A 21,281-nucleotide genomic window follows, 5' to 3' on the forward strand; every position below is an offset into this window, starting at 1 on the left:
TCTATGGGGGGTAGTAGGTGCACTTTACACCTACCTTTCAGGGTCTTGGGGTGGGCTATTTTTCTAACCCTCACTGTTTTCTTACAGTCCCAGCTACCCTCTACAAGCTCACATAGGTTTGGGGTCCATTTGTGGTTCGCATTCCACTTTTGGAGTATATGGTTTGTGTTGCCCCTATATCTATGTGCTCCTATTGCAATCTATTGTAACTTTACACTGCTTGCATTACTTATCTTGCTGTAACCTGCATAACTTTGGTTTGTGTACATATATCTTGTGTATATTTCTCATCCTTATACTGAGGGTACTCACTGAGATACTTTTGGCATATTGTCATAAAAATAAAGTACCTTTATTTTTAGTATATCTGTGTATTGTGTTTTCTTATGATATTGTGCATATGACACCAGTGGTATAGTAGGAGCTTTACATGTCTCCTAGTTCAGCCTAAGCTGCTTTGCCATAGCTACCTTGTATCAGCCTAAGCTGCTAGAAACACCCCTTCTACACTAATAAGGGATAACTGGACCTGGCACAATGTGTAAGTACCTCTGGTACCCACTACAAGCCAGGCCAGCCTCCTACAGTGGACACATGTAGCGCACTCTACAAGGGACTTATAAGTAAATTAAATAAGCGAAGGGAAAGAGCACAAGCACTTTAGCACTGGTTAGCAGTGATAAGTGTGCAGCGTCCTAAGGCCAGCAAAAACGAAGCCAGCAAAAACAGGAGGTCTGAGAGCAAAAAGTAATGGGAAACCATGCTAAGGATTCCAGGTTCAACAAAGCCGCTCAAGGAAATCCATGAATTCAACAAACTTCCAAAACTGGGATGACCACAGTCATGACAAAAATGTAACCACTCCTGGGAGAAGCGAAGTGAGATGAAAATAAAGAGACCTGCTTCTCTAAAGAACTAGTAACAGTAGTGGTGGTGCAAGAAAAAAAGATAAAGAGCCTCCCTCGGAGATAGGATCATAAAAACACATTATTGAACGGGTCTTCGTATTCTACGATCGGATTCTGGCCTTGACAATCCTAATGACGTGTGTACCAGTGCAGTGTGCCTGTACCAGGATACATGGCAGTAGGTACCGCAGTAGAGTCCGTGCACACTCATTGTGTGCCATAGCTTGTGAGCAGCAGCTCCAATCCTCCAACCTGTCATTTACAGGGGTCATTTTTTCCCATTTTCAGCACTATTACAAACTGATGCAAAACTCGAGCCAGATCACCAACTGCAGAGGAGGATGGAGGAAGAGATAAAAAAAACCTACACTACACAGTCATGCTTTCCTGTTATAGCAACCTTGATGCCAAAGTGGTGAGAAAGTCTGAGGAAAGGCTCCATCACATTATGGACTGCAGCCGTGCCAGCTTCATGAGCTTGTGGACAATGTGAAAGCCCTTTCTTTGCTTGTTTAAAGGAAATTGAAACCGATCTGAAAAGCAAGTTATTTCTAGAGTGGCGGTGAACTGAGAGGTGAGCAGCTCTCAGAAGTGATCAATATGGCTCTGAGGCAGCCAAGCCATAATGAGAACGGCTTTTGTACTCCACTCCTTTAAGCTTGGACTTAAGGGGGAGTCGATGCACAGCCGAGCTTTTAGGGTTTAAAGTAGCGGGTTTATGAAGTGACAGAAAAACCAAGGCTGGGGCTCAGTACAGGGCTCATAGGGATCAGTGCCAGAAAAAACTGCAAATTAATTTTGAAGTGTTCAGGCGAGCAAAACGTAAGATGTTGTCATCGTTTTGAAGAAATATACTGTCCAAAGCACATAGGCACATATAAACCAAACCCACGCCCCATTAAGAAGGAATCAGTTTACAGTGTGAGCTATACAAATATCCTTATTGTAACAGCAAGGAAGCCACATTCTTAATTTCCAATGGTTGCTGAGCTATAAGACAAAACTAGTGACCTCTATGTGAGCGGGAAGGGGCATCACGGGACGTGGTGTATTATATGGCTCTGAGGAAGCCCCTGGGCGAATAGAAAACGGGTTTTGTAGGACAAAAAACAAGGTTGTTACAGCACATTTAAGCTGCTGCTGTGAACAACTGTCTTACAGAAATCCACAACGTGTTACACCTGGCATTTACTTAATCAAATTTCTTGCCCCACAGCATGCCAGAGTGTTGAGCTTTTTTTACTTTAAGGAATACATTTACATTGAAAACTGTTAAATAAATGTACCTGTAATTGCTTTAACAACCAATTTGAGGGTATATTTTTTGTGTTCATGTGGGAAGGCAACAACATTTAGGGGGTCATTCTGACCCCGGCGGTCTCTGACCGCCGGAGCCAGGGTCGGCGGGAGCACCGCCGACAGACCGGCGGTGCCCCGCAGGGCATTCTGACCGCGGCGGTTCGGCCGCGGTCAGATGCGGGAAACCGGCGGTCTCCCGCCGGTTTCCCGCTGCCCTGCAGAATCCTCCATGGCGGCGGAGCACGCTCGGCCGCCGTGGGGATTCTGACACCCCCTACCGCCATCCTGTTCCAACAGGATGGCGGTAGGGGGTGCCGTGGGGCCCCTGGGGGCCCCTGCAGTGCCCATGCCAATGGCATGGGCACTGCAGGGGCCCCCGTAAGAGGGCCCCACAAAGTATTTCAGTGTCTGCTATGCAGACACTGAAATACGCGACGGGTGCAATAGCACCCGTCGCACCTTCCCACTCCGCCGGCTCAATTCTGAGCCGGCGTCCTCGTGGGAAGGTTGATTTGCCCTGGGCTGGCGGGCGGCCTTTTGGCGGCCGCCCGCCAGCCCAGGGCAAATCCCAAAATACCCTCAGCGGTCTTTCGACCGCGGAGCGGTATCTTGGTGGGGGAACTTTGGCGGGCGGCCTCCGCCGCCCGCCGAAGTTAGAATCACCCCCTTAGTCTAGCCATTCAAGAAAGCAACCCTGGTGACCTTGCTCACACTGAAAGACATCAGCTACTCATTCAAACGCTGCAACAATTCCCTTCAGCCTGTCGAAGTTCAGAACATAGTGAAGCTCTAAGCAACTTTCATTAATATGTCTCTTAAAGAAATGCACATTTTTTTGTAGATAGCCTTTCCATTAAGGCTTCTCGGTTTTGCAAACATATCTCACACAGAGGCGCATGTGCGTTTATATTTTAATGTAGAATGAATGTTGACGAACTGTGGACTACTGAATAAACTCATCTGAAATTGTCTATAGATACAACTTTGGGGGTTATTACAACTTTGGAGGAGGTGTTACTCCATCTCAAAAGTGACGGTAAAGTGACGGATATACCACCAGCCGTATTACGAGTCCATTATATCCTATGGAACTCGTAATACGGCTGGTGGTATATCCGTCACATTTGGGACGGATTAACACTTCCTCCAAAGTTGTAATAACCCCCTTAATGTCCTCATTTTCATGTCAGTGTAGGATTGCAACCGCGTTCCGTTCAGTTTGTCCCATTGGGTGGATACATCTAAGAGAGAGTACTCACATGCAAAGTATTAACTCTGCCGGTGAGGCGGTTATTCATTTACCCATTAAGCAAAAAAATAAATGTTCAAATCCAAATGAGCAGCACAGCTGACAAATGTGCAAAAAACAAATGTGTGGCTGGAGCCCCAAATGTACCTAAACAAATGTGCAGCTAGATTCCTGGTCAATCATACAGAATTAGAGCGTCTTAGCAGACTCACCTAAAATTATTCTCATTCATGGGGGAAAAAATCTATAAAAACTTTTAAAGAACTGCAAAACGCCACACCTCTAATTTTATATTTTCATCAATGCGTTGGTGAAAAATAAGCAGATCCTTCTGCTGTTATGATCGGCTATGAAAGCAAAAACCGTAAGTCATAAAAATGCAGTTCCTAATTGTCTTTAAACGATTCAATGTGTCCTGACAATGTTCTTCTTGAAGGCGTTCCACTGTCACTGTCACGTGCTGCTTGGCTGTGATGCATTTTACTCTCAGCGCATGCACATTCACACAGCACACTGAAATGCATCAAGGCGCTCATAATAAGACATAGGAACTAAGGCACAAGAAGACAATACTGTATTAATTGCCCAGGGCCACACAATTTGTCCACATGGGGCAGCCGAGATTCAAAACATGTTTCTGAGCACCATCACAGGTCATTCATTTATTTCACAAATTGGAAAAAAACAATAGCTCAGTTGTGGAAGAGGAAGCCAAATCTGGCAACACTGGCCTCAGCCTGCACTTATCCGGAACCAGTGGGTAGTGTTTCAGATGAAACTCTTCCCTACTGGACCAGAACACTGGAGGGGACAAAGGCTGGAATAAAAATAAAATAGACACTCTCCAAACGCATAGGGAACCACGCAGTGGTGTTCTGGACCATGTTCTGCTTCCCTGATGACCCCTTCATGACCCCTTCAGTTAATCGCTGGCTGAAAACTGCTTTGATAGGTCAACAACCTGTCAATGTTTGTGATTTGCAGTTGCAATGCATTGATATACTGAGAATCTGCAGGAGGAAGGGGGTTCTATTTCATGCCACCGCCGCCTTTCAGTGCACAATAGATTCTAAATGTAGATTGCAAGTTGAAAAGACATTTTCAACTCACAAAGCACATTTTGTACATGTTGACTTGCTGTTATGAAGTCGCAAAACCTATCATTTTGTGACCAAGGAACGAATGCAACGGAAAACGGTTCAGTATATTTGGCTCACAGCCCTTTCTTTAATATACTTTTTATTGTAAGGGTATTTTATTTTAAGTGAAATTTAAATGTAATATGTTTTTCTCCCTAACATTATAAATTGACATTAAATCTGTAATATGTATTCAAACGAAATTCTTTTTTGATTTATTTAGTTGTTTTGCACTCATCTAAATAATGCCTAAATAAAAAAAGGACTCAAAAAATGACCCTAAGATGAACCCATGTCACTTATTAGGACTCAGCTACAGACAGCAGTTTGCTCCCTATAGGCAGGCCTATTGTTTTCAATAAATATACCTGTGCATGAATGAATGGCATTGTTGTCTACCTGAGTTGTCCGCTCATGATTCGAAGGTGTGCCTCCCTCTTTTTCGGGTTTGTCCCACCTGTGAACATTCGGCCTCACAGTGAGTGGGTGAGTTTCATCCTCCTACTTTATACTTGATGGAACTCTTTTTTTAATGTCCTATTGAGAACTATTGAGGGTTTACTATTGAGAACTCCATGGGAGTCTTAGAGTAAATGTCTCAGAGTAAAATAACAGAAGAGTGCCATAAGAAAGGAACACAACCCTGATGTTTATAAACATCTGACCCATAACCATAAGTAGCCGGTGTTGTCTTAATTTTGATAGAATTAGATCTATTTTGAAGTCCATAGTAAGCACATGAGGTTCAGCACAGAAGAGTATGGTTACATAATTTGCCACTGTAACAAATGTGAACAAGTGACAATAGATTGTCTTGGACCCAGACAGGCTAAAATCAGGCTTAGGGTGTATGGGTTTAGCTGAGGTTTAAATGAGATTCACTCAAACAGCCCCAGAGTGAACTGTATTTGTCCCAAGTCTCTGCCTCCTTTGCTCTTTGTCTCTAGCAGACCATAGTCCCAACATTCCTTATTATTCAGGGTGCAACCCCCCGGCACCCATGGGATTTGTTCGGAGTGCATTTTTCATGTATTGATTAGTCACTGGAGGGCAAGAGCTGGGGTCTGAGGTACTTGGGGCAGAACAAACGATGACTCAGTGAACAGTTAAGAGATGGACTCTTTCTGGACCCTGCTGCCAGGATGGGTTTATTGAGCTAGAAAAGATGCTCTAGGAGAATGCCAGAGTCCTAGTGTGTCCCACAAGTTTATGGTCTTAGAAGAAAACAATGAAAGCTGCTGCTTTGTCCACTGACCGAGAAGCGTTACCCTGCATACCCTGAGTGGTCTAGCTAGGCTACTGTTGGGATGGCCTAGGAGTTGTGGCAAGTCAAAACTGTTCACCTGCCTTCTTGCGTGCTACTTATCTACTGCTTGCTGTGTCTTCACTGTGAAAACCTGAGACAGCAGAGTGCACTTCTTCTAGAAGGATGTAATCAACAGGAGAGAGTGCTTCCTTTTACACAGGATGAACTCAAACAGGAGGGAGTACTTCCTTCTACATAGAATGAACCTAAGCAGGAGAATTCACTTCCTTTCCCATAGCATGAACCTAAACACGAGACAGCACTAATTGTTACATAGGATGAACCAAAACAGAAGAGAGTACTTCTTTTGACATAAAATTAACCTACTAAACATGAGAGAACACTCATGTTCACACAGAATGGACCACAACAGGTCAGAGTACTTCTTTAACATAGGATGGACCTAACCAGTAGAGGGTACTTCTTTTTAGGAAAGAGTACTTCTTTTTGCATAGGATAAACCTAGACAGGAGAGAGTGTTTTTTTTACATAGGATAAATCTAAACAGGAGAATGCACTGCTTCGTATATAGGATGATCCTAACCAAGAGAGTGCACTTCTTTTACATAAGATGAACCTAAACAGGAGAGTACACATCTTTTTACATAGCATGAACCTAAACACGAGACAGCACTAATTGTTACATGGGATGAACCAAAACAGGAGAGAGTACTTATTTTTACATACGATGGTCCTTAACGGGAGATAACACTTATATTTACACAGGATGAACCAAAACAGAAGTGGGTGCTTCTTTTTATGTAGGATATACCTAAAAAGTACAGAGCACTTCTTTCTACATTGGATGAACCTAAACAAGAGAGTGCACTTATTTTTGTATAGGATGAACCTAAACAGGAGTGAGTACTTCTTTTTAAAAAGGATAAACATAAACAGGAGCAAGTACTTCTTTTTACATAGGATGAACATAAACAGGAGAGAGTACTTCTTTTTATATAGGAGAAGCCCTACTGGGTGACAAAAAGTCACCTCATATACTAAAACCTACTAAACCATAAGTCACTTCCCAGAGTAGAAGAGACACATTTTTTCTACCCAGGGGGCATCCCTGTAACTAACTCCACAGTACAACACTTTTATCAATAAGAGGAGTGTACAGAAGTAATGTTTCTACCCAGGTGCATCACCGGTGGAAGTTGTTGCCTTTTTAAAAAGGGGACCCCTTCGAGGAAATTCGAACAAATTTTCGACCAAAAACACTTCATTTAAAAGAAACAACCCCAGTCGACTCGATATGCAGCATGGCAAATTATGCGAGACGCGGCCCCCTTTTCCATATTACTGGCCGGAAGTGCATTTGTGAAAAATGGATATCTAAATAGTAACGTGGACTTCTTATCAAAGAGAAAATGTACCATAATATCGGGTGATGTGATAACCAGCCTTTCATATAGCACTTTCAGACAGTCTTGTGGGGTTGATGCACTAATAATGACTGATTTTACCGCCATTCTGTGAAATTCGTTTAATAGTAACCTAATCTGAGTTTATAATATGAAGGCTGCACCTACGTTTCAGCAGTGGATGTATTAACCTACTGTTATGTTAGGGCTTCAATCGCGTTCTCTAGAGAAATATTATCCAGAATGCCAGCTAGACTGGGTGTGTTAGGGAGGCCATTTTGTAAACTCCCACAGCATACCGGCACTGGGTCAGCATTTTACTTCTCTGGCTCATCAATATGCAAAAGATATGGCACAGCAGTCAATGAGCAACAACAAGCAAACCTGGCTTATTAATGTCAGCCGTGCATATTCAAATTAATTGCGTGATTATTAGTTCCAAAAATACCTCATTAGCCATCTCGGCTGAATGCATATTGAAATTAGTGTGATTAGAGACATTAGCACAGTGAGTCCCAGATGACAGATGCGAAGGTGCGATGAATAGAATGCAGTGACTAGAGAGGCAGGAGTTCGGCGGGGGCACTTTTCGCATCCTCCGGAAATGGCGTCATAAGCGGGACTATGGCCAGTGGTTATCAGCGCATCAGAAGTGCCTCTTTGTTGGCACCCTCCCCAACCCCAGGCCTCGGCGGCTCTCTACCACCCTCCAATGGTGCTCCCTGTCTCTCGTTAGACCCTTTCTCAGATTTATTTCATTTCTCTTATAGCGCTGCATGTATTATATGGGGTGCCAAGGAGCTTTACATCAGTCACATATCGTATGGAGAAAATGAATGAATATGTAGTCAATACATAGGCCATGTTACATAAGACAGTGAGGCCCACAAGATCTAGGAGCCTCATGTCATCAATGCTGGTAGGCATTATATGTTAACCCCTTCGCTGCCAGGCCTTTTCCCCCTCCTGTGCCGAGCCTTTTTTTGGCTATTTGGGGCAGTTTGCGCTTAGGCCCTCATAACTTTTTGTCCACATAAGCTAGCCAAGCCAAATTTGCGTCCTTTTTTCCAACATCCTAGGGATTCTAGAGGTACCCAGACTTTGTGGGCTCCCTTGAAGGAGGCCAAGAAATTAGCCAAAATACAGTGAAAATTTCGTTTTTTTTTAAAAAATTGGAAAAAGTGGCTGCAGACGAAGGCTTCTGTTTTTTTCCCTGAAAATGGCATCAACAAAGGGTTTACGGTGCTAAAATCACCAGCTTCCCAGCTTTCAGGAACAGGCAGACTTGAATCAGAAAACCCAATTTGTCAACACAAATTTGGTATTTTACTGGGACATACCCCATTTTTACAATTTTATGTGCTTTCAGCCTCCTTCCAGTCAGTGACAAAAATGGGCATGAAACCAATGCTGGATCCCAGAAACCTAAACATTTCTGAAAAGTAGACACAATTCTGAATTCAGCAAGGGGTCATTTGTGTAGATCCTACAAGGGTTTCCTACAGAAAATAACAACTGAAAAAGAAAAATATTGAAATTGAGGTGAAAAAAACATCAATTTTTCTCTACGTTTTACTCTGTAACTTTTTCCTGCATTGTCAGATTTTCGAAAGCAATATACCGTTACGTCTGCTGGACTCCTCTGGTTGCGGGTATATATAGGGCTTGTAGGTTCATCAAGAACACTAGGTACCCAGGGCCAATAAATGAGCTGCACCCTGCAGTGCGTTTTCATTCTATACCGGGTATTCAGCAATTCATTTGCTGAAATATAAAGAGTGAAAAATAGCTATCAAGAAAACCTTTGTATTTCCAAAAAGGGCAAAAGATAAGGTGTTGAGGAGCAGTGGTTATTTTCACATCTCTGAATTCCGGGGTGACCATACTAGCATGTGAATTACAGGGCATTTCTCAAATAGATGTCTTTTTTACACACTCTCTTATATTTAGAAGGAAAAAATGTAGAGAAAGACAAGGGGCAATAACACTTGTTTTGCTAATCTATGTTCCCCCGAGTTTCCCGATAAAAATGATACCTCACTTGTGTTGGTAGGCCTAGCGCCCGCGACAGGAAACGCCCCAAAACACAACGTGGACACATCAAATTTTTTTAAAGAAAACAGAGGTGTTTTTTGCAAAGTGCCTACCTGTAGATTATGGCCTCTAGCTCAGCCGGCACCTAGGGAAATCTACCAAACCTGTGCATTTTTTAAAACTAGAGACCTAGGGGAATCCAAGATGGGGTGACTTGTGGGGCTCTGACCAGGTTCTGTTACCCAGAATCCTTTGCAAACCTCAAACTTTGGCTAAAAAAACACATTTTCCTCAAATTTTGGTGACAGAAATTTCTGGAATCAGAGAGGAGCCACAAATTTCCTTCCACCCAGCATTCCTCCAAATCTCCCGATAAAAATTATACCTCACTTGTGCGGGTAGGCTTAGCGCCTGCGACAGGAAATAGCCCAAAACGCAACGTGGACACATCACATTTTTTCATAGAAAACAGGGCCTACCTGTGGATTTTGGCCTCTAGCTCAGCCAGCACCTGGGGAAACCTAGCAAACCAGCGCATTTCTGAAAACTAGAAACCCAGGGGAATCCAAGATGCAGTGACTTGTGGGGCTCTGACCAGGTTCTGTTACCCAGAATCCTTTGCAAACCTCACAATGTGGCTAAAAAACATGTTTTACTCACATTTCGGTGACAGAAAGTTCTGAAATCTGAGAGGAGCCACAAATTTCCTTCCATCCAGCGTTACCCCAAGTCTCCCGATAAAAATGATACCTCACTTGTGTGGGTAGGCCTAGCGCCCGCGACAGGAAGTGGCCCAGAACACAATGTGGACACATCACATTTTTTCATAGAAAAGAGTGCCTACCTGTGGATTATAGCCTCTAGCTCAGCCGGCCCCAGGGGGGGCAGAAATGGCCTAAAATAAATTTGTCCCCCCCCCCAAACCCCCCCCCCCCAGGAGTGACCCCTGCCTGACATTGGCGCCCCAAAAAAATCCCCGGTACCTAGTGGTTTCTGCCCCCTCTGGGGGCAGAAATGGCCTAAAATAAATTTGCCACCTCACCCCCCCAACCCCCTGCAGGAGCGACCCTTGCCTACGGGGTCGCTCCCCCTGCGTGACATTGGTGCCAAAAAAACAATCCCCGGTGCCTAGTGGTTTCTGCCCCCTTGGGGGCAGATAGACCTAAAATCAGCCAGTCTGCCCCCAAGGGGGGCAGAAATGGTCTAAAAACAATTTGCCCCCCAGGGGAGCGACCCTTGCCTAATGGGTCGCTCCCCATCTCTAAAAAAACTAACAAACAAAAAACAAAACACAAAAAAAAAAATTGCCCTGGTGCCTAGAGGTTTCTGCCCCCCCTGGGGGCAGATCGGCCTAATAACAATAGGCCGATGTGCCCCCGGGGGGGGGCAGAAATGGACTAAAATAAATTTGCCCCCCACCCCCCCAAACCCCCTGGGAGCGACCCTTGCCTACAGGGTCGCTCCCCCTGCGTGACATTGGCGCCCCAAAAAAAATCCCCGGTGCCTAGTGGTTTCTGCCCACCTTGGGGGCAGATTGGCGTAGCAAAAATCGGCCTATCTGCCCCCAAAGGGGGCAGAAATGGCCTAAATACAATTTTCCCCTCCAGGGGAGCGACCCTTGTTCAAGGGGTTGCTCCCCATCTGTAAAACAAAAAAACAAAAAATCCCTGGTCTTCTAGTACAAAATTCTATGCTTTGACAAAGTTTAACAACTTAACACTTTGAATGTGTGCTGAACAGTTACATCTGCTTGGAGGAGTTGTAAATTTTGACGCAAATCTCTTTCTACCGATGATAGCAGTGAGGGATTAGCATCAAAATCTGAGGGAGGTCGCATGAGAATGTCCATATACCACCCTTGGTATGTTTTCTTGGCACAAAGTAGTGCAAAGTAGAGCACAGGGCTACTTTATGTCACTTGGGGCTACTGTTCAACACAATTCAGGATTTTCACAGGAGGTAACTCCCAAAACAACACTATGCACCAGGTTTGTATAATTCTTCTGATGCAGATCCAGCACAAAGTGTTAGTACATCTGCCCCACAAACTCAAGATATAAAACATAACACAATGCTTGGGGTTGTCTATACCAATAAAAATGTATTAGTACCTAAAGGAATGTTTTTAGCAAATTTAGAATGATGAATGACTGAGAATAAAACAAAAAGATTCTAAGCCTTTGCCTTGCAGTTTGCATTCAGCCCTTTGGTGCCAGTTCATAGCTCACTGTATTGGAAGGATGGTAACCTATGAAGTGTGAGTAACTGCATGATCTCTTTGACAAACACAATAACCAACTGAGCTATCTACAAAAAATACTAATCTGTGACAGGCACGCTACACGTTGTGCTTTGCAGCAGCAACTTTTTCATTACTTTTGCATGAGTCACAACTATCACTAGACAAATCACAGACTGCTCCATCAAGGGGATTAATCCGCAGAGATGGCACGCTGTGGTTATTATCCTCTTGAAAATGCAGCACATTCAAAGATCTCTACAGGCTGCCCTTCTCCCATTCATCCATCGACTGTGGCGCCCCGTGTGATGGCACCGGCCGCACTGCTCTAAAGCCTGCGCTGCTATTTAATAAAGAGGTAGCGGACTAATGAAGAATTACTCCCCAGACGCAGGCCCTTAAGACATTCAAGCTCTACTTTGAACAGAACTGAAGAAGCAGGCTCAAAGTTTTCAGCTGCCAGAATAAGCCTCATCAACTCCCCCCATGGAGTGATGTGTAGAATGGTTTATGGCGATCAACTTGTATAGTGCAGCATGCTAAGTAAGCCTAAGCTTTTTGGAGCTAAAAATGACACAGCAGCTTCTAAGAATGTGCCCACAATTTACAGTGTCTTCTCTACTGCCAAGTTTGTTTGCAAGGTGGGGGGTGAAAGGGTTGGTTTCATTCAAAGGTGTCAACTTCCAAGACTCATAGGAGGTGGCGAGGCTGAGGTTTTTAGCCTTAAGCCTAGACATAACCATTGACATTAGCAGTGTTGAAGGAAGGGAATGCACATTTACTCATGCACCTCAGTTTTTGACATGAAGAAGAACGAAGCACAGCGAACAACAGCCACTCACATTCTGTTACTTGGGTGCATTTGTGGTAAATTTGGGCTTCACATAGGTTGGAACCCATAAAGCAAGGTTTAAGTCTATACACTTTATTATACTGATATTTTAGTGGCAACCCCTATTTTATACTAAAACAGAGGCCTGGATTGCTTCACCCTTGTAGTTTCACCGCAGCCCTTGCTTTTGGAGACTCTGGGGGTTATTACAACTTTGGAGGAGGTGTTAATCCGTCCCAAAAGTGACAGTAAAATGACGGTTATACCACCAGCCGTATTACAAGTCCATTATATCCTATGGAACTCGTAATACGGTTGGTGGTATATCCGTCACATTTGGGACAGTTTAACACCTCCTCCAAAGTTGTAATAACCCCATCTTTCTCAGAATGTTCATCCAGTCCATCTTACCTTGGCATGAGTGTTGAGCAACTCGAAGAGAGCCATGACCAAGGCATCCACGGAGACGTTGTTCTCCTTGTACTCGTCAAGGTAGTAGCCCATGGTGGCCCGCTCTTGCTCATTCAGCAGGTGTCGGGCTTTCTCCTCCAGCACCAGCCGGCTCTGATTTACCACGCTGCTTAGGGTCACCTGCGAGCCGGCTAGGCCTCGGTAAAACACCGGCTAAGTGAGAAGAAACAACAGTAGGTCGATTAGCAACAAGGTTTATAAGACACATTAATTAAGTTTGTGGACATTTTTTATACCAAGATCTAAGCAAAACCATACTCAGCAGGGACACTCCCAGGCCGTCAGAAAATACTCATATTAGAAATTCAGACTGCTTAAGACTGAAATAATAAGAAGAGACTACTAATGAAAACAAAATCATTGCCATCAGGGACTGGCAATGTGGAATATACACATTGTCTACTCTGAATCTCTGCAGTCAGTAGTGAAAGATAATGACAATAAATACAGCTTTGCTGGAGTTTTACCATAGTAGACCAATGGCTGCTCCAAGCATTGGCTCTCATTAGAGTTTAGCTGAGTACAGAACACTTATGGCAGCTTTTAATTCACAGGTGTCAAGAGCTTGGCCCCCTTTCTTTTGCTTCTTTCAATGCTGCCAGACTTTCAGATGAAGTCTGTCTGAATGATTTCCTTTAAAATGACTTGTTCATAACCTTATCCCGAGTGGATATCCTGAAAATCTGCCATGAAGCCAGCACTTGCAGTCTATCAGAGTAAAAGATGGTAACACTGAAACCAGATTGCAGACTAGGTAAAAAGGTGCCTAATCAAATAAAACTGGGGTTTGCCTTTTAGAAATGCATACCCAATGTGAATCTCCACAAGTGAAAGAATGAATGACGCTTTAGGGCTGGCATTTAACTGCTATTATTCACCAGAAAACACAACTAGAATTAAAAGGAGGTATTTTTGTTCAGAGATTGCATGGTCGTAAAGGAAGAAACAGTGTGTGGATTGTGGTTCTTTGGGATAGTAAAGGTGTTAGAACAAAGAGAGACCAACACAGGGGCACAGGACAGTGAAATCACGAAAGCGGAGTGAAGAGCTGTCGGGGCAACATGAAATTGTGATGACTTCCGCAAGCAAAATCTATTTTAGAAAGAAGAACATTTTCATGAAACAACATTTATTAATTTCTTTATTCACATTAATACACTGCTTATGCCGAAGTGCCGTAGAAAGAACATGCAATCATAAGACTACAAAGTGGTGCAAGGGAAAATGGTCCTCATTAATGAAATGAAAGTCCGGGGTACAGTCTGAAGTGAAACCGAATTATGAAGGTGCTGAGGTGAAGCTTCCATGCAAACCCTTGTGAAAGAGATAAAACTTAAGGGGAGTCTTGAAGATGCACAAAGTCAGAGAGGAACGAACCCTGAAGAGAAGAGGGTGCCAGTGTTTGGAGATAAGCAAAAGAGAGGGTTTGAAGAAAAAGGAGGATCAAAGAAGGTGCAGAAAAGAGGAGAAAACCGCCATATCCATGAAGCAAAACAAAGGGAATAGACAGGTTTGTAGGCCTAGAAAAGAAAGTGAAGATAACGAGTTACAGGAAGCAGGCGTATGGAAACAAGGTGAGGAGAGATGTGATGAGTAGTAGCAAGTTTAAAGAGGAGGTGAGAAGAAAACCTGAAAACAGATTCAAAAGGGGTAGGAGAATGAACAAGGAATGTGATGAGTATAGAAGAGCCAAGACAAAGGATCAGAGATGTACTACGGTTTGATAGACAAAGAAAGTTAAACATGGCTGAAATTTGCAAAGATTGTAAAGCTAAAAGCAGGCGGAAGTGGGTGATGGTGGACGTGGTGGATGTAGTGTCGCGCCCGTGGACTAACGGGAACGCGGGCACTACCAAACGTATAAATGTTGTAGGGGTGTTGCCATGGCAACCCCTACTGTCGTACACTGTATTGGTTGAGCCCTGGCTCACTTAAGCCAATAGAAATAAAGGGCTGCCAGTGACGTCAGGGAGCCGGGGAAGACGCTGAGGCAGAGACGGGGAAGACGTCTCCCTCCGTAGCTCCGCAGCAGTTAAATACGCAAACCGGTGCACCGCGTGTTTTGTACAGCGCGCGGCGCCGGTAACCACCACTACAACATTGGCGACGAGAGTGGGCGTTGCCCACCTGCAAGAGGAGGCCAGACACGGTGCTCGTGCCTCGACCACACCCACGTGGCGAGGCGGCCGTACAGAGCAAAAAGGAACCAGTCTCGGTCCCCAGTAAAGAAAAGACCTCCACACGCGAGGCACACTTGCCGGTAAGATCGCCGGACCTCAAACTTAGGCCCCGCCCCCCCCAAAAAAAATATACAACAAAGTGTAAAGCTGTGTGTGCTTCGCCCAACAGCAATATTTAAATGCACAGGAGCGGACTCAGACAGAACAATATAGGAAACAGCAAGTAGAGTTTCAGTTTGTATACACCACAACACAAGGAGAGAGACAGTCAAAATAAAATAAAAAAAGTAATACAAAATTAATATGGTACCCTGCATTGAGCCATTCATAGTGGAAGGTGCCCCATCCACACAGGCAGTGCGATGGAATGAATGGGTAGAGCGTCTCATGTTTTACTTCGAAGCCACAAAAATGGACAATGAGCAAAAACGAGCAATGGTGGTACACCTAGGAGGAGTATGCATACCGCATAGCAAAAACAATAAACGAAGCAGAGCCAAAGAAGCATCTCACACTCATTGCGGCGCTCCGAATGCATTTTGCACCCATGGTCAATGTGGACTATGAAAGGTTCATATTTCGACAAGCTCGACAGACTGCTGATGAATCTATCAATATGTTATATTTGAGACTGAAGGAGCTTGCGGCCACATGCGCATTCCACAATGAAAATGATGAAATCAGAGGTCAAATTATGCAGGGTTGTGCATCCTCCAAATTAAGAGAATGGATCCTTGAAGAGTCAGGGCGATCCTTACAAGAATTTCTCACAATGGGGAGAACCAAAGAGCTATCAAAGGCAAGAGCGTCCCATATGGAAGCAGCTCTTCAGAACCCAATCAAGATGGAGCAGGTAGCAGCAGTGATAGGACGGTCCTCCAAGCCAAAGACACAAAAGACACCACTATCGATTAAAACGTGTGGAAGGTGCGGAGGGACAAACCACCCCCTTATCAACTGCCCTGCCAAAGGAAAGAAATGTGTAGGGTGTGGAAAATCTAATCACTTTGTCAAAGTATGTAGAGCGACGAGGGGCACAAATACTCAAACCACAGTAAACACGGCTATAGAGACACAACCCAGAGGCAGTGACATGGATGACGATGAGGAAGGAGTACAAATAGTCCACTCAATTTTCACCATCAGTACGGCCACAAGTCGGCAGAGAAAACTGCCCAAGTGTCAAATACAGGTAGCTGGATGCCCAGTGCAAGTCATAATAGACACTGGAGCATCCATTAACATCATGGCACAAGCGACGTACCAAAAGTTAAACCCAGTTCCACCCCTCACACCGACACAGATCAGAGTATTTGCATATGGTCAAGTGCGACCGCTGACGATGAAAGGAAAGTTTCGTGCTATGGTATCTCACGGATCTCAAGAAATCGAAGCCTACATCTATGTAGCAGAGGAAGGACAGCGAACGTTACTAGGGTGCCACACCGCAGATGCCCTAGGCATCGTCACCTTCGCTTTTGAGATATACATGGAGTCCCTGAGTGACATATTAGAGTCCTACGCTCATGTTTTTGAGGGCATAGGGTGTCTAAGAAACAAAGAAATCATGCTGCACATCGACAAGTCAGTTCAACCCATAGCTTTAAGACACAGAAGGATAGCGTTTCACTTACGCCCCCTAGTGGAGAAGGAACTATGCAAGTTAGAATCTGCAGGAGTCATAGAGAAGGTGGAGGGCCCGACACCATGGGTATCTCCGATTGTAGTAGCCAAAAAACCCAAACAACCTGGAGAAGTCAGGATTTCACCAACCATCGATGATCGAATAGGAGAACTAAGTAAAGCCAGATGGTTCTCGAAACTGGACCTCAGATAAGGGTACCACCAACTAGTCCTAGCAGAGGAGTCCAGGTATATCACAACATTCTCTACCCATATTGGACTCCGCCACTACAAGAGGCTAAACTTTGGAATTTCAAGTGCAGCTGAAGTCTTCCAAAACACGATAAGAGAGTTGCTAATAGACTTGAAAGGTGTTATAAATGTCAGTGATGACATCCTCGTATTCGCGAAAAACATCCAGGCACACCACGACATTCTCAAAAGAGTTCTCCAGCGGATCCATGAGTCGGGACTCACTCTCCATAGAGAGAAATGTGAGTTTCTCAAAGAAACAATACAATTCTTCGGATACACCTTAACGTCACGCGGCGTTGCCCCTGACCCAGAAAAGGTGAAAGACATCAAAAATGCCAAACCCCCGAAGACCGTAACTGGAGTCCGAAGTTTTCTGGGCATGGTGAACTACTTTGGCCGTTTTATAAAGAACCTCACGTCACTGACTCAACCGTTGAGAGACCTCACGAAAGCGGCATCAACATGGTCCTGGGGTCCTGAACATGAACGTGCCTTCCAAGCAACAAAGGAAGCATTGTCAGAAGACACCATCCTACGATATTTTGATCCCCGGCGAGAAAAATCCATTGCAGTAGATGCCAGGCCAACAGGGCTAGGAGCCGTGCTCCTCCAAAAAGTCAATGAGGAAGATTGGGCCCCAGTTGCATATGCGAACCGCTCACTAACTGAGACAGAGAGAAGATATTCTCAGATTGAGCGAGAAGCAATTGCAATCCATTGGGAATGTAAACATTTCCACCTATATGTCTACGGACACCCGTTTATTGTCACCACAGATCACAAGCCTTTAATACCACTCTTCCAAGGCACAGCATCCAAGCCACCTCCACGCATTGAAAAGTGGATGCTTCAATTGCAGGAATACAATTGTAAAGTGGAATATCGGCCAGGATCAAACAACCCAGCAGACTACCTCTCAAGGCACTCCAGACCTGCCACTCAGCGAGAAGAACGCGAAGCTCGTGAGACCGAGGAATACGTCAAATGCGTAGCAGAGAGATCACGACCACTACCCATCACGATGGACGCAATAAGGCAAGCCACAGAATCAGATGACAACCTCCAAAAGCTATACAGACGATACACAACAATAACTGGCGCACTGGACCGAAACAGTGACAGTCCCTAACCCAGGAGTCGAGGATGGTTATGGAAGGACTACACCAGGTGAGGCAAGAACTAACTGTCAGTGAAGACGGATGTCTCCTCCGAGATCAAAGGCTCGTGATCCCATCCAGCCTCACGAGTGGAGTCGTTCAGCTAGCACACGCTGGCCACCAAGGGATGGTGAAGACGAAGTACAGATTGAGGACAAAGGTGTGGTTCCCACAGATGGATGAAAGGGTAGAGGAGTAAATATGGTCATGCCATTGGTGCCAAACGACTGGAACTCCCAACACCCCAGTCCCTATTGAGACTGAGGAACGACCCCATAAACCGTGGGTGTAAACAAGCCTTGACTTTGGGAGCCTGCCTAATGGAGATCATCTGATGGTCATGATTGATGACTACTCGCGGAACCCCAAGGTAGAAATAGTCCGAACCTTGACAGCGTCCGAAATCATATCAAAGATGGAATTTTTTTTTGCATCTCATGGGCTAGTAAAAGAAGTCAAGACTGACAATGGACCACCGTTTCGTGGGAGTGAATTTGGAGAATACCTACGGTCCCTGGGCATTAAGCACAGAAAGATAACTCCTCACTGGCCTCAAGCCAACGGAGAAGTAGAAAGATTTATGAGGACACTAAATAAAGTTGTTCGGATTGCTATGGCTAAGAATGAAGCAATAGAGAGAGCTATTTACTCTTTTCTCCGTGATTACCGTTTGACGCCACACTCTACCACTGGAGTAGCTCCTGGTCATCTATCGATGGGGCGAATAGTGACCGATGTCATACCCCATCATGAGTCCTGGAAGCCCAGTCCAGTAAATGAAAGAAAAGAATATGCCAAGAGGAAAAATTCAAATGATGGAGCAAGCAGGTGTAGGAGAGTGCGTCATTCGGATACACAAGAAGGAGACGCCGTGCTCATAAAGGACCGATTCCCCGGAAGCAAGTTTCGTCTCCCATTTAAAGACAAGCCGTGGACAGTTACCAGCCGTCAAGGATCAATGATTGTGGCAAAGAGAGGCCCTAAACAAGTTGCGCGGAATGTATCATGGTTTAAGAGATTCCACGCTCCATCAGAAGTCCCCAGTGCCAGTCCAGGACATGGTCCCTTAACAACAGAAATGGATGGGGCTGAAGAGGATAAAGAGCTAGAGCACCGGTTGAGTGATCCTGCTCCTGACAACATGGAACGTGTCTGTGAAAGACAGGACAATGACTCTGACACTAACCCCAGAGACCCCGGTTCACGATATGGAAGAGATCTCCGGTCAAGTTATCACCTGAGAAGCAATCCTGCACCCTCTACGATGCTGCGTGACTTCCTACTATAAGTCGATGGAGCTAAGTCGTTAATTGATATTGTTTTACCATGATGGTGTTATGTTTCATTTATTTGTTGTGACATTTTGGGAGGGATGTAGTGTCGTGCCCGTTGGCTAACGGGAACGCGGCCACTACCAAACGTATAAATGTTGTAGGGGTGTTGCCATGGCAACCCCTACTGTTGTACACTGTATTGGTTGAGCCCTGGCTCACTTGAGCCAATAGAAATAAAGGGCTGCCAGTGACGTCAGGGAGCCGGGGAAGACGCTGAGGCAGAGACGGGGAAGACGGCTCCCTCCGTAGCTGCGCAGCCGTTAAATACGCAAACCGGTGCACCGCGTGTTTTGTACAGCGCGCGGCGCTGGTAACCACCACTACAACATTGCCAACGAGAGTGGGTGCTGCCCACCTGCAAGAGGAGGCCAGACACGGTGCTCGTGCCTCGACCACACCCACGTGGCGAGGCGGCCGTACAGAGGAAAGAGGAACCGTCTCTGTCCCCAGTAAAGAAAAGACCTCCACACACGAGGCACACTTGCCGGTAAGATCGCTGGACCTCAAACTTAGGCTCCGCTTCCCCCCCAAAAAAATATACAACGAAGTGTAAAGCTGTGTGTGCCCCGCCCAACAGCAATATTTAAAGGCACAGGAGCGGACTCAGACAGAACAATATAGGAAACAGCAAGTAGAGTTTCAGTTTGTATACACCACAACATAAGGAGAGAGACAGTCAAAATAAAATAAAATAAGTAATACAAAATTAATATGGTACACCCCATTGAGCCATTCATAGTGGAAGGTGCCCCATCCACACAGGCAGCGCGATGGAATGAATGGGTAGAGCGTCTCATGTTTTACTTCGAAGCCACAAAAACGGACAATGAGCAAAAATGAGCAATGGTGGTACACCTAGGAGGGAAAGACATATACCGCATAGCGAAAACAATAAACGAAGCAGAGCCAAAGATGCATCTCACAATCATTGCGGCGCTCCGAACGCATTTTGCACCCATGGTCAATGTGGACTATGAAAGGTTCATATTTCGACAAGCTCGACAGACTGCTGATGAATCTATCAATATGTTATACTTGAGACTGAAAGAGCTTGCGGCCACATGCGCATTCCACAATGAAAATGATGAAATCAGAGGTCAAATCATGCAGGGTTGTGCATCCTCCAAATTAAGAGAACGTATCCTTGAAGAGTCAGGGCGATCCTTACAAGAATTTCTCACAATGGGGAGAATCAAAGAACTATCAAAGGCAAGAGCGCCCCATATGGAAGCAGCTCTTCAGAACCCAATCAAGATGGAGCAGGTAGCAGCAGTGATAGGACGGTCCTCCAAGCCAAAGACACAAAAGACACCACTATCGACTAAAACGTGTGGAAGGTGCGGAGGGACAAACCACCCCCTTATCAACTGCCCTGCCAAAGGAAAGAAATGTGTAGGGTGTGGAAAATCTAATCACTTTGTCAAAGTATGTAGAAAGACGAGGGGCACAAATACTCAAACCACAGTAAACACGGCTATAGAGACACAACCCAGTGGCAGTGACATGGATGACGATGAGGAAGGAGTACAAATAGTCCACTCAATTTTCACCATCAGTACGGCCACAAGTCGGCAGAGAAAACTGCCCAAGTGTCAAATACAGGTAGCTGGATGCCCAGTGCAAGTCATAATAGACACTGGAGCATCCATTAACTTCATGGCACAAGCGACGTACCAAAAGTTAAACCCAGTTCCACCCCTCACACCGACACAGATCAGAGTATTTGCATATGGTCAAGTGCGACCGCTGACGATGAAAGGAAAGTTTTGTGCTATGGTATCTCACGGATCTCAAGAAATCGAAGCCTACATCTATGTAGCAGAGGAAGGACAGCGAACGTTACTAGGGTGCCACACCGCAGATGCCCTAGGCATCGTCACCTTCACTTTTG

At 45.0% G+C, this 21,281-nt stretch overlaps 1 protein-coding gene across 1 annotated transcript in view; it reads right to left on the reverse strand.

The window, feature by feature from the left end:
- The window catches only part of WHRN (whirlin), a 618,751-nt gene that overhangs the window by 155,197 nt on the left and 442,273 nt on the right, over positions 1 to 21,281 (reverse strand). Inside the window, exon 6 of the mRNA XM_069241507.1 lies at positions 12,782 to 12,994. Within this exon, the coding sequence (XP_069097608.1) occupies positions 12,782 to 12,994 (213 nt within the window). The remainder of the gene's footprint in view (positions 1 to 12,781; positions 12,995 to 21,281) is intronic.

This window comes from Pleurodeles waltl, chromosome 6 (assembly GCF_031143425.1).
Source record: "Pleurodeles waltl isolate 20211129_DDA chromosome 6, aPleWal1.hap1.20221129, whole genome shotgun sequence".
Classification (NCBI taxonomy): domain Eukaryota; kingdom Metazoa; phylum Chordata; class Amphibia; order Caudata; family Salamandridae; genus Pleurodeles; species Pleurodeles waltl.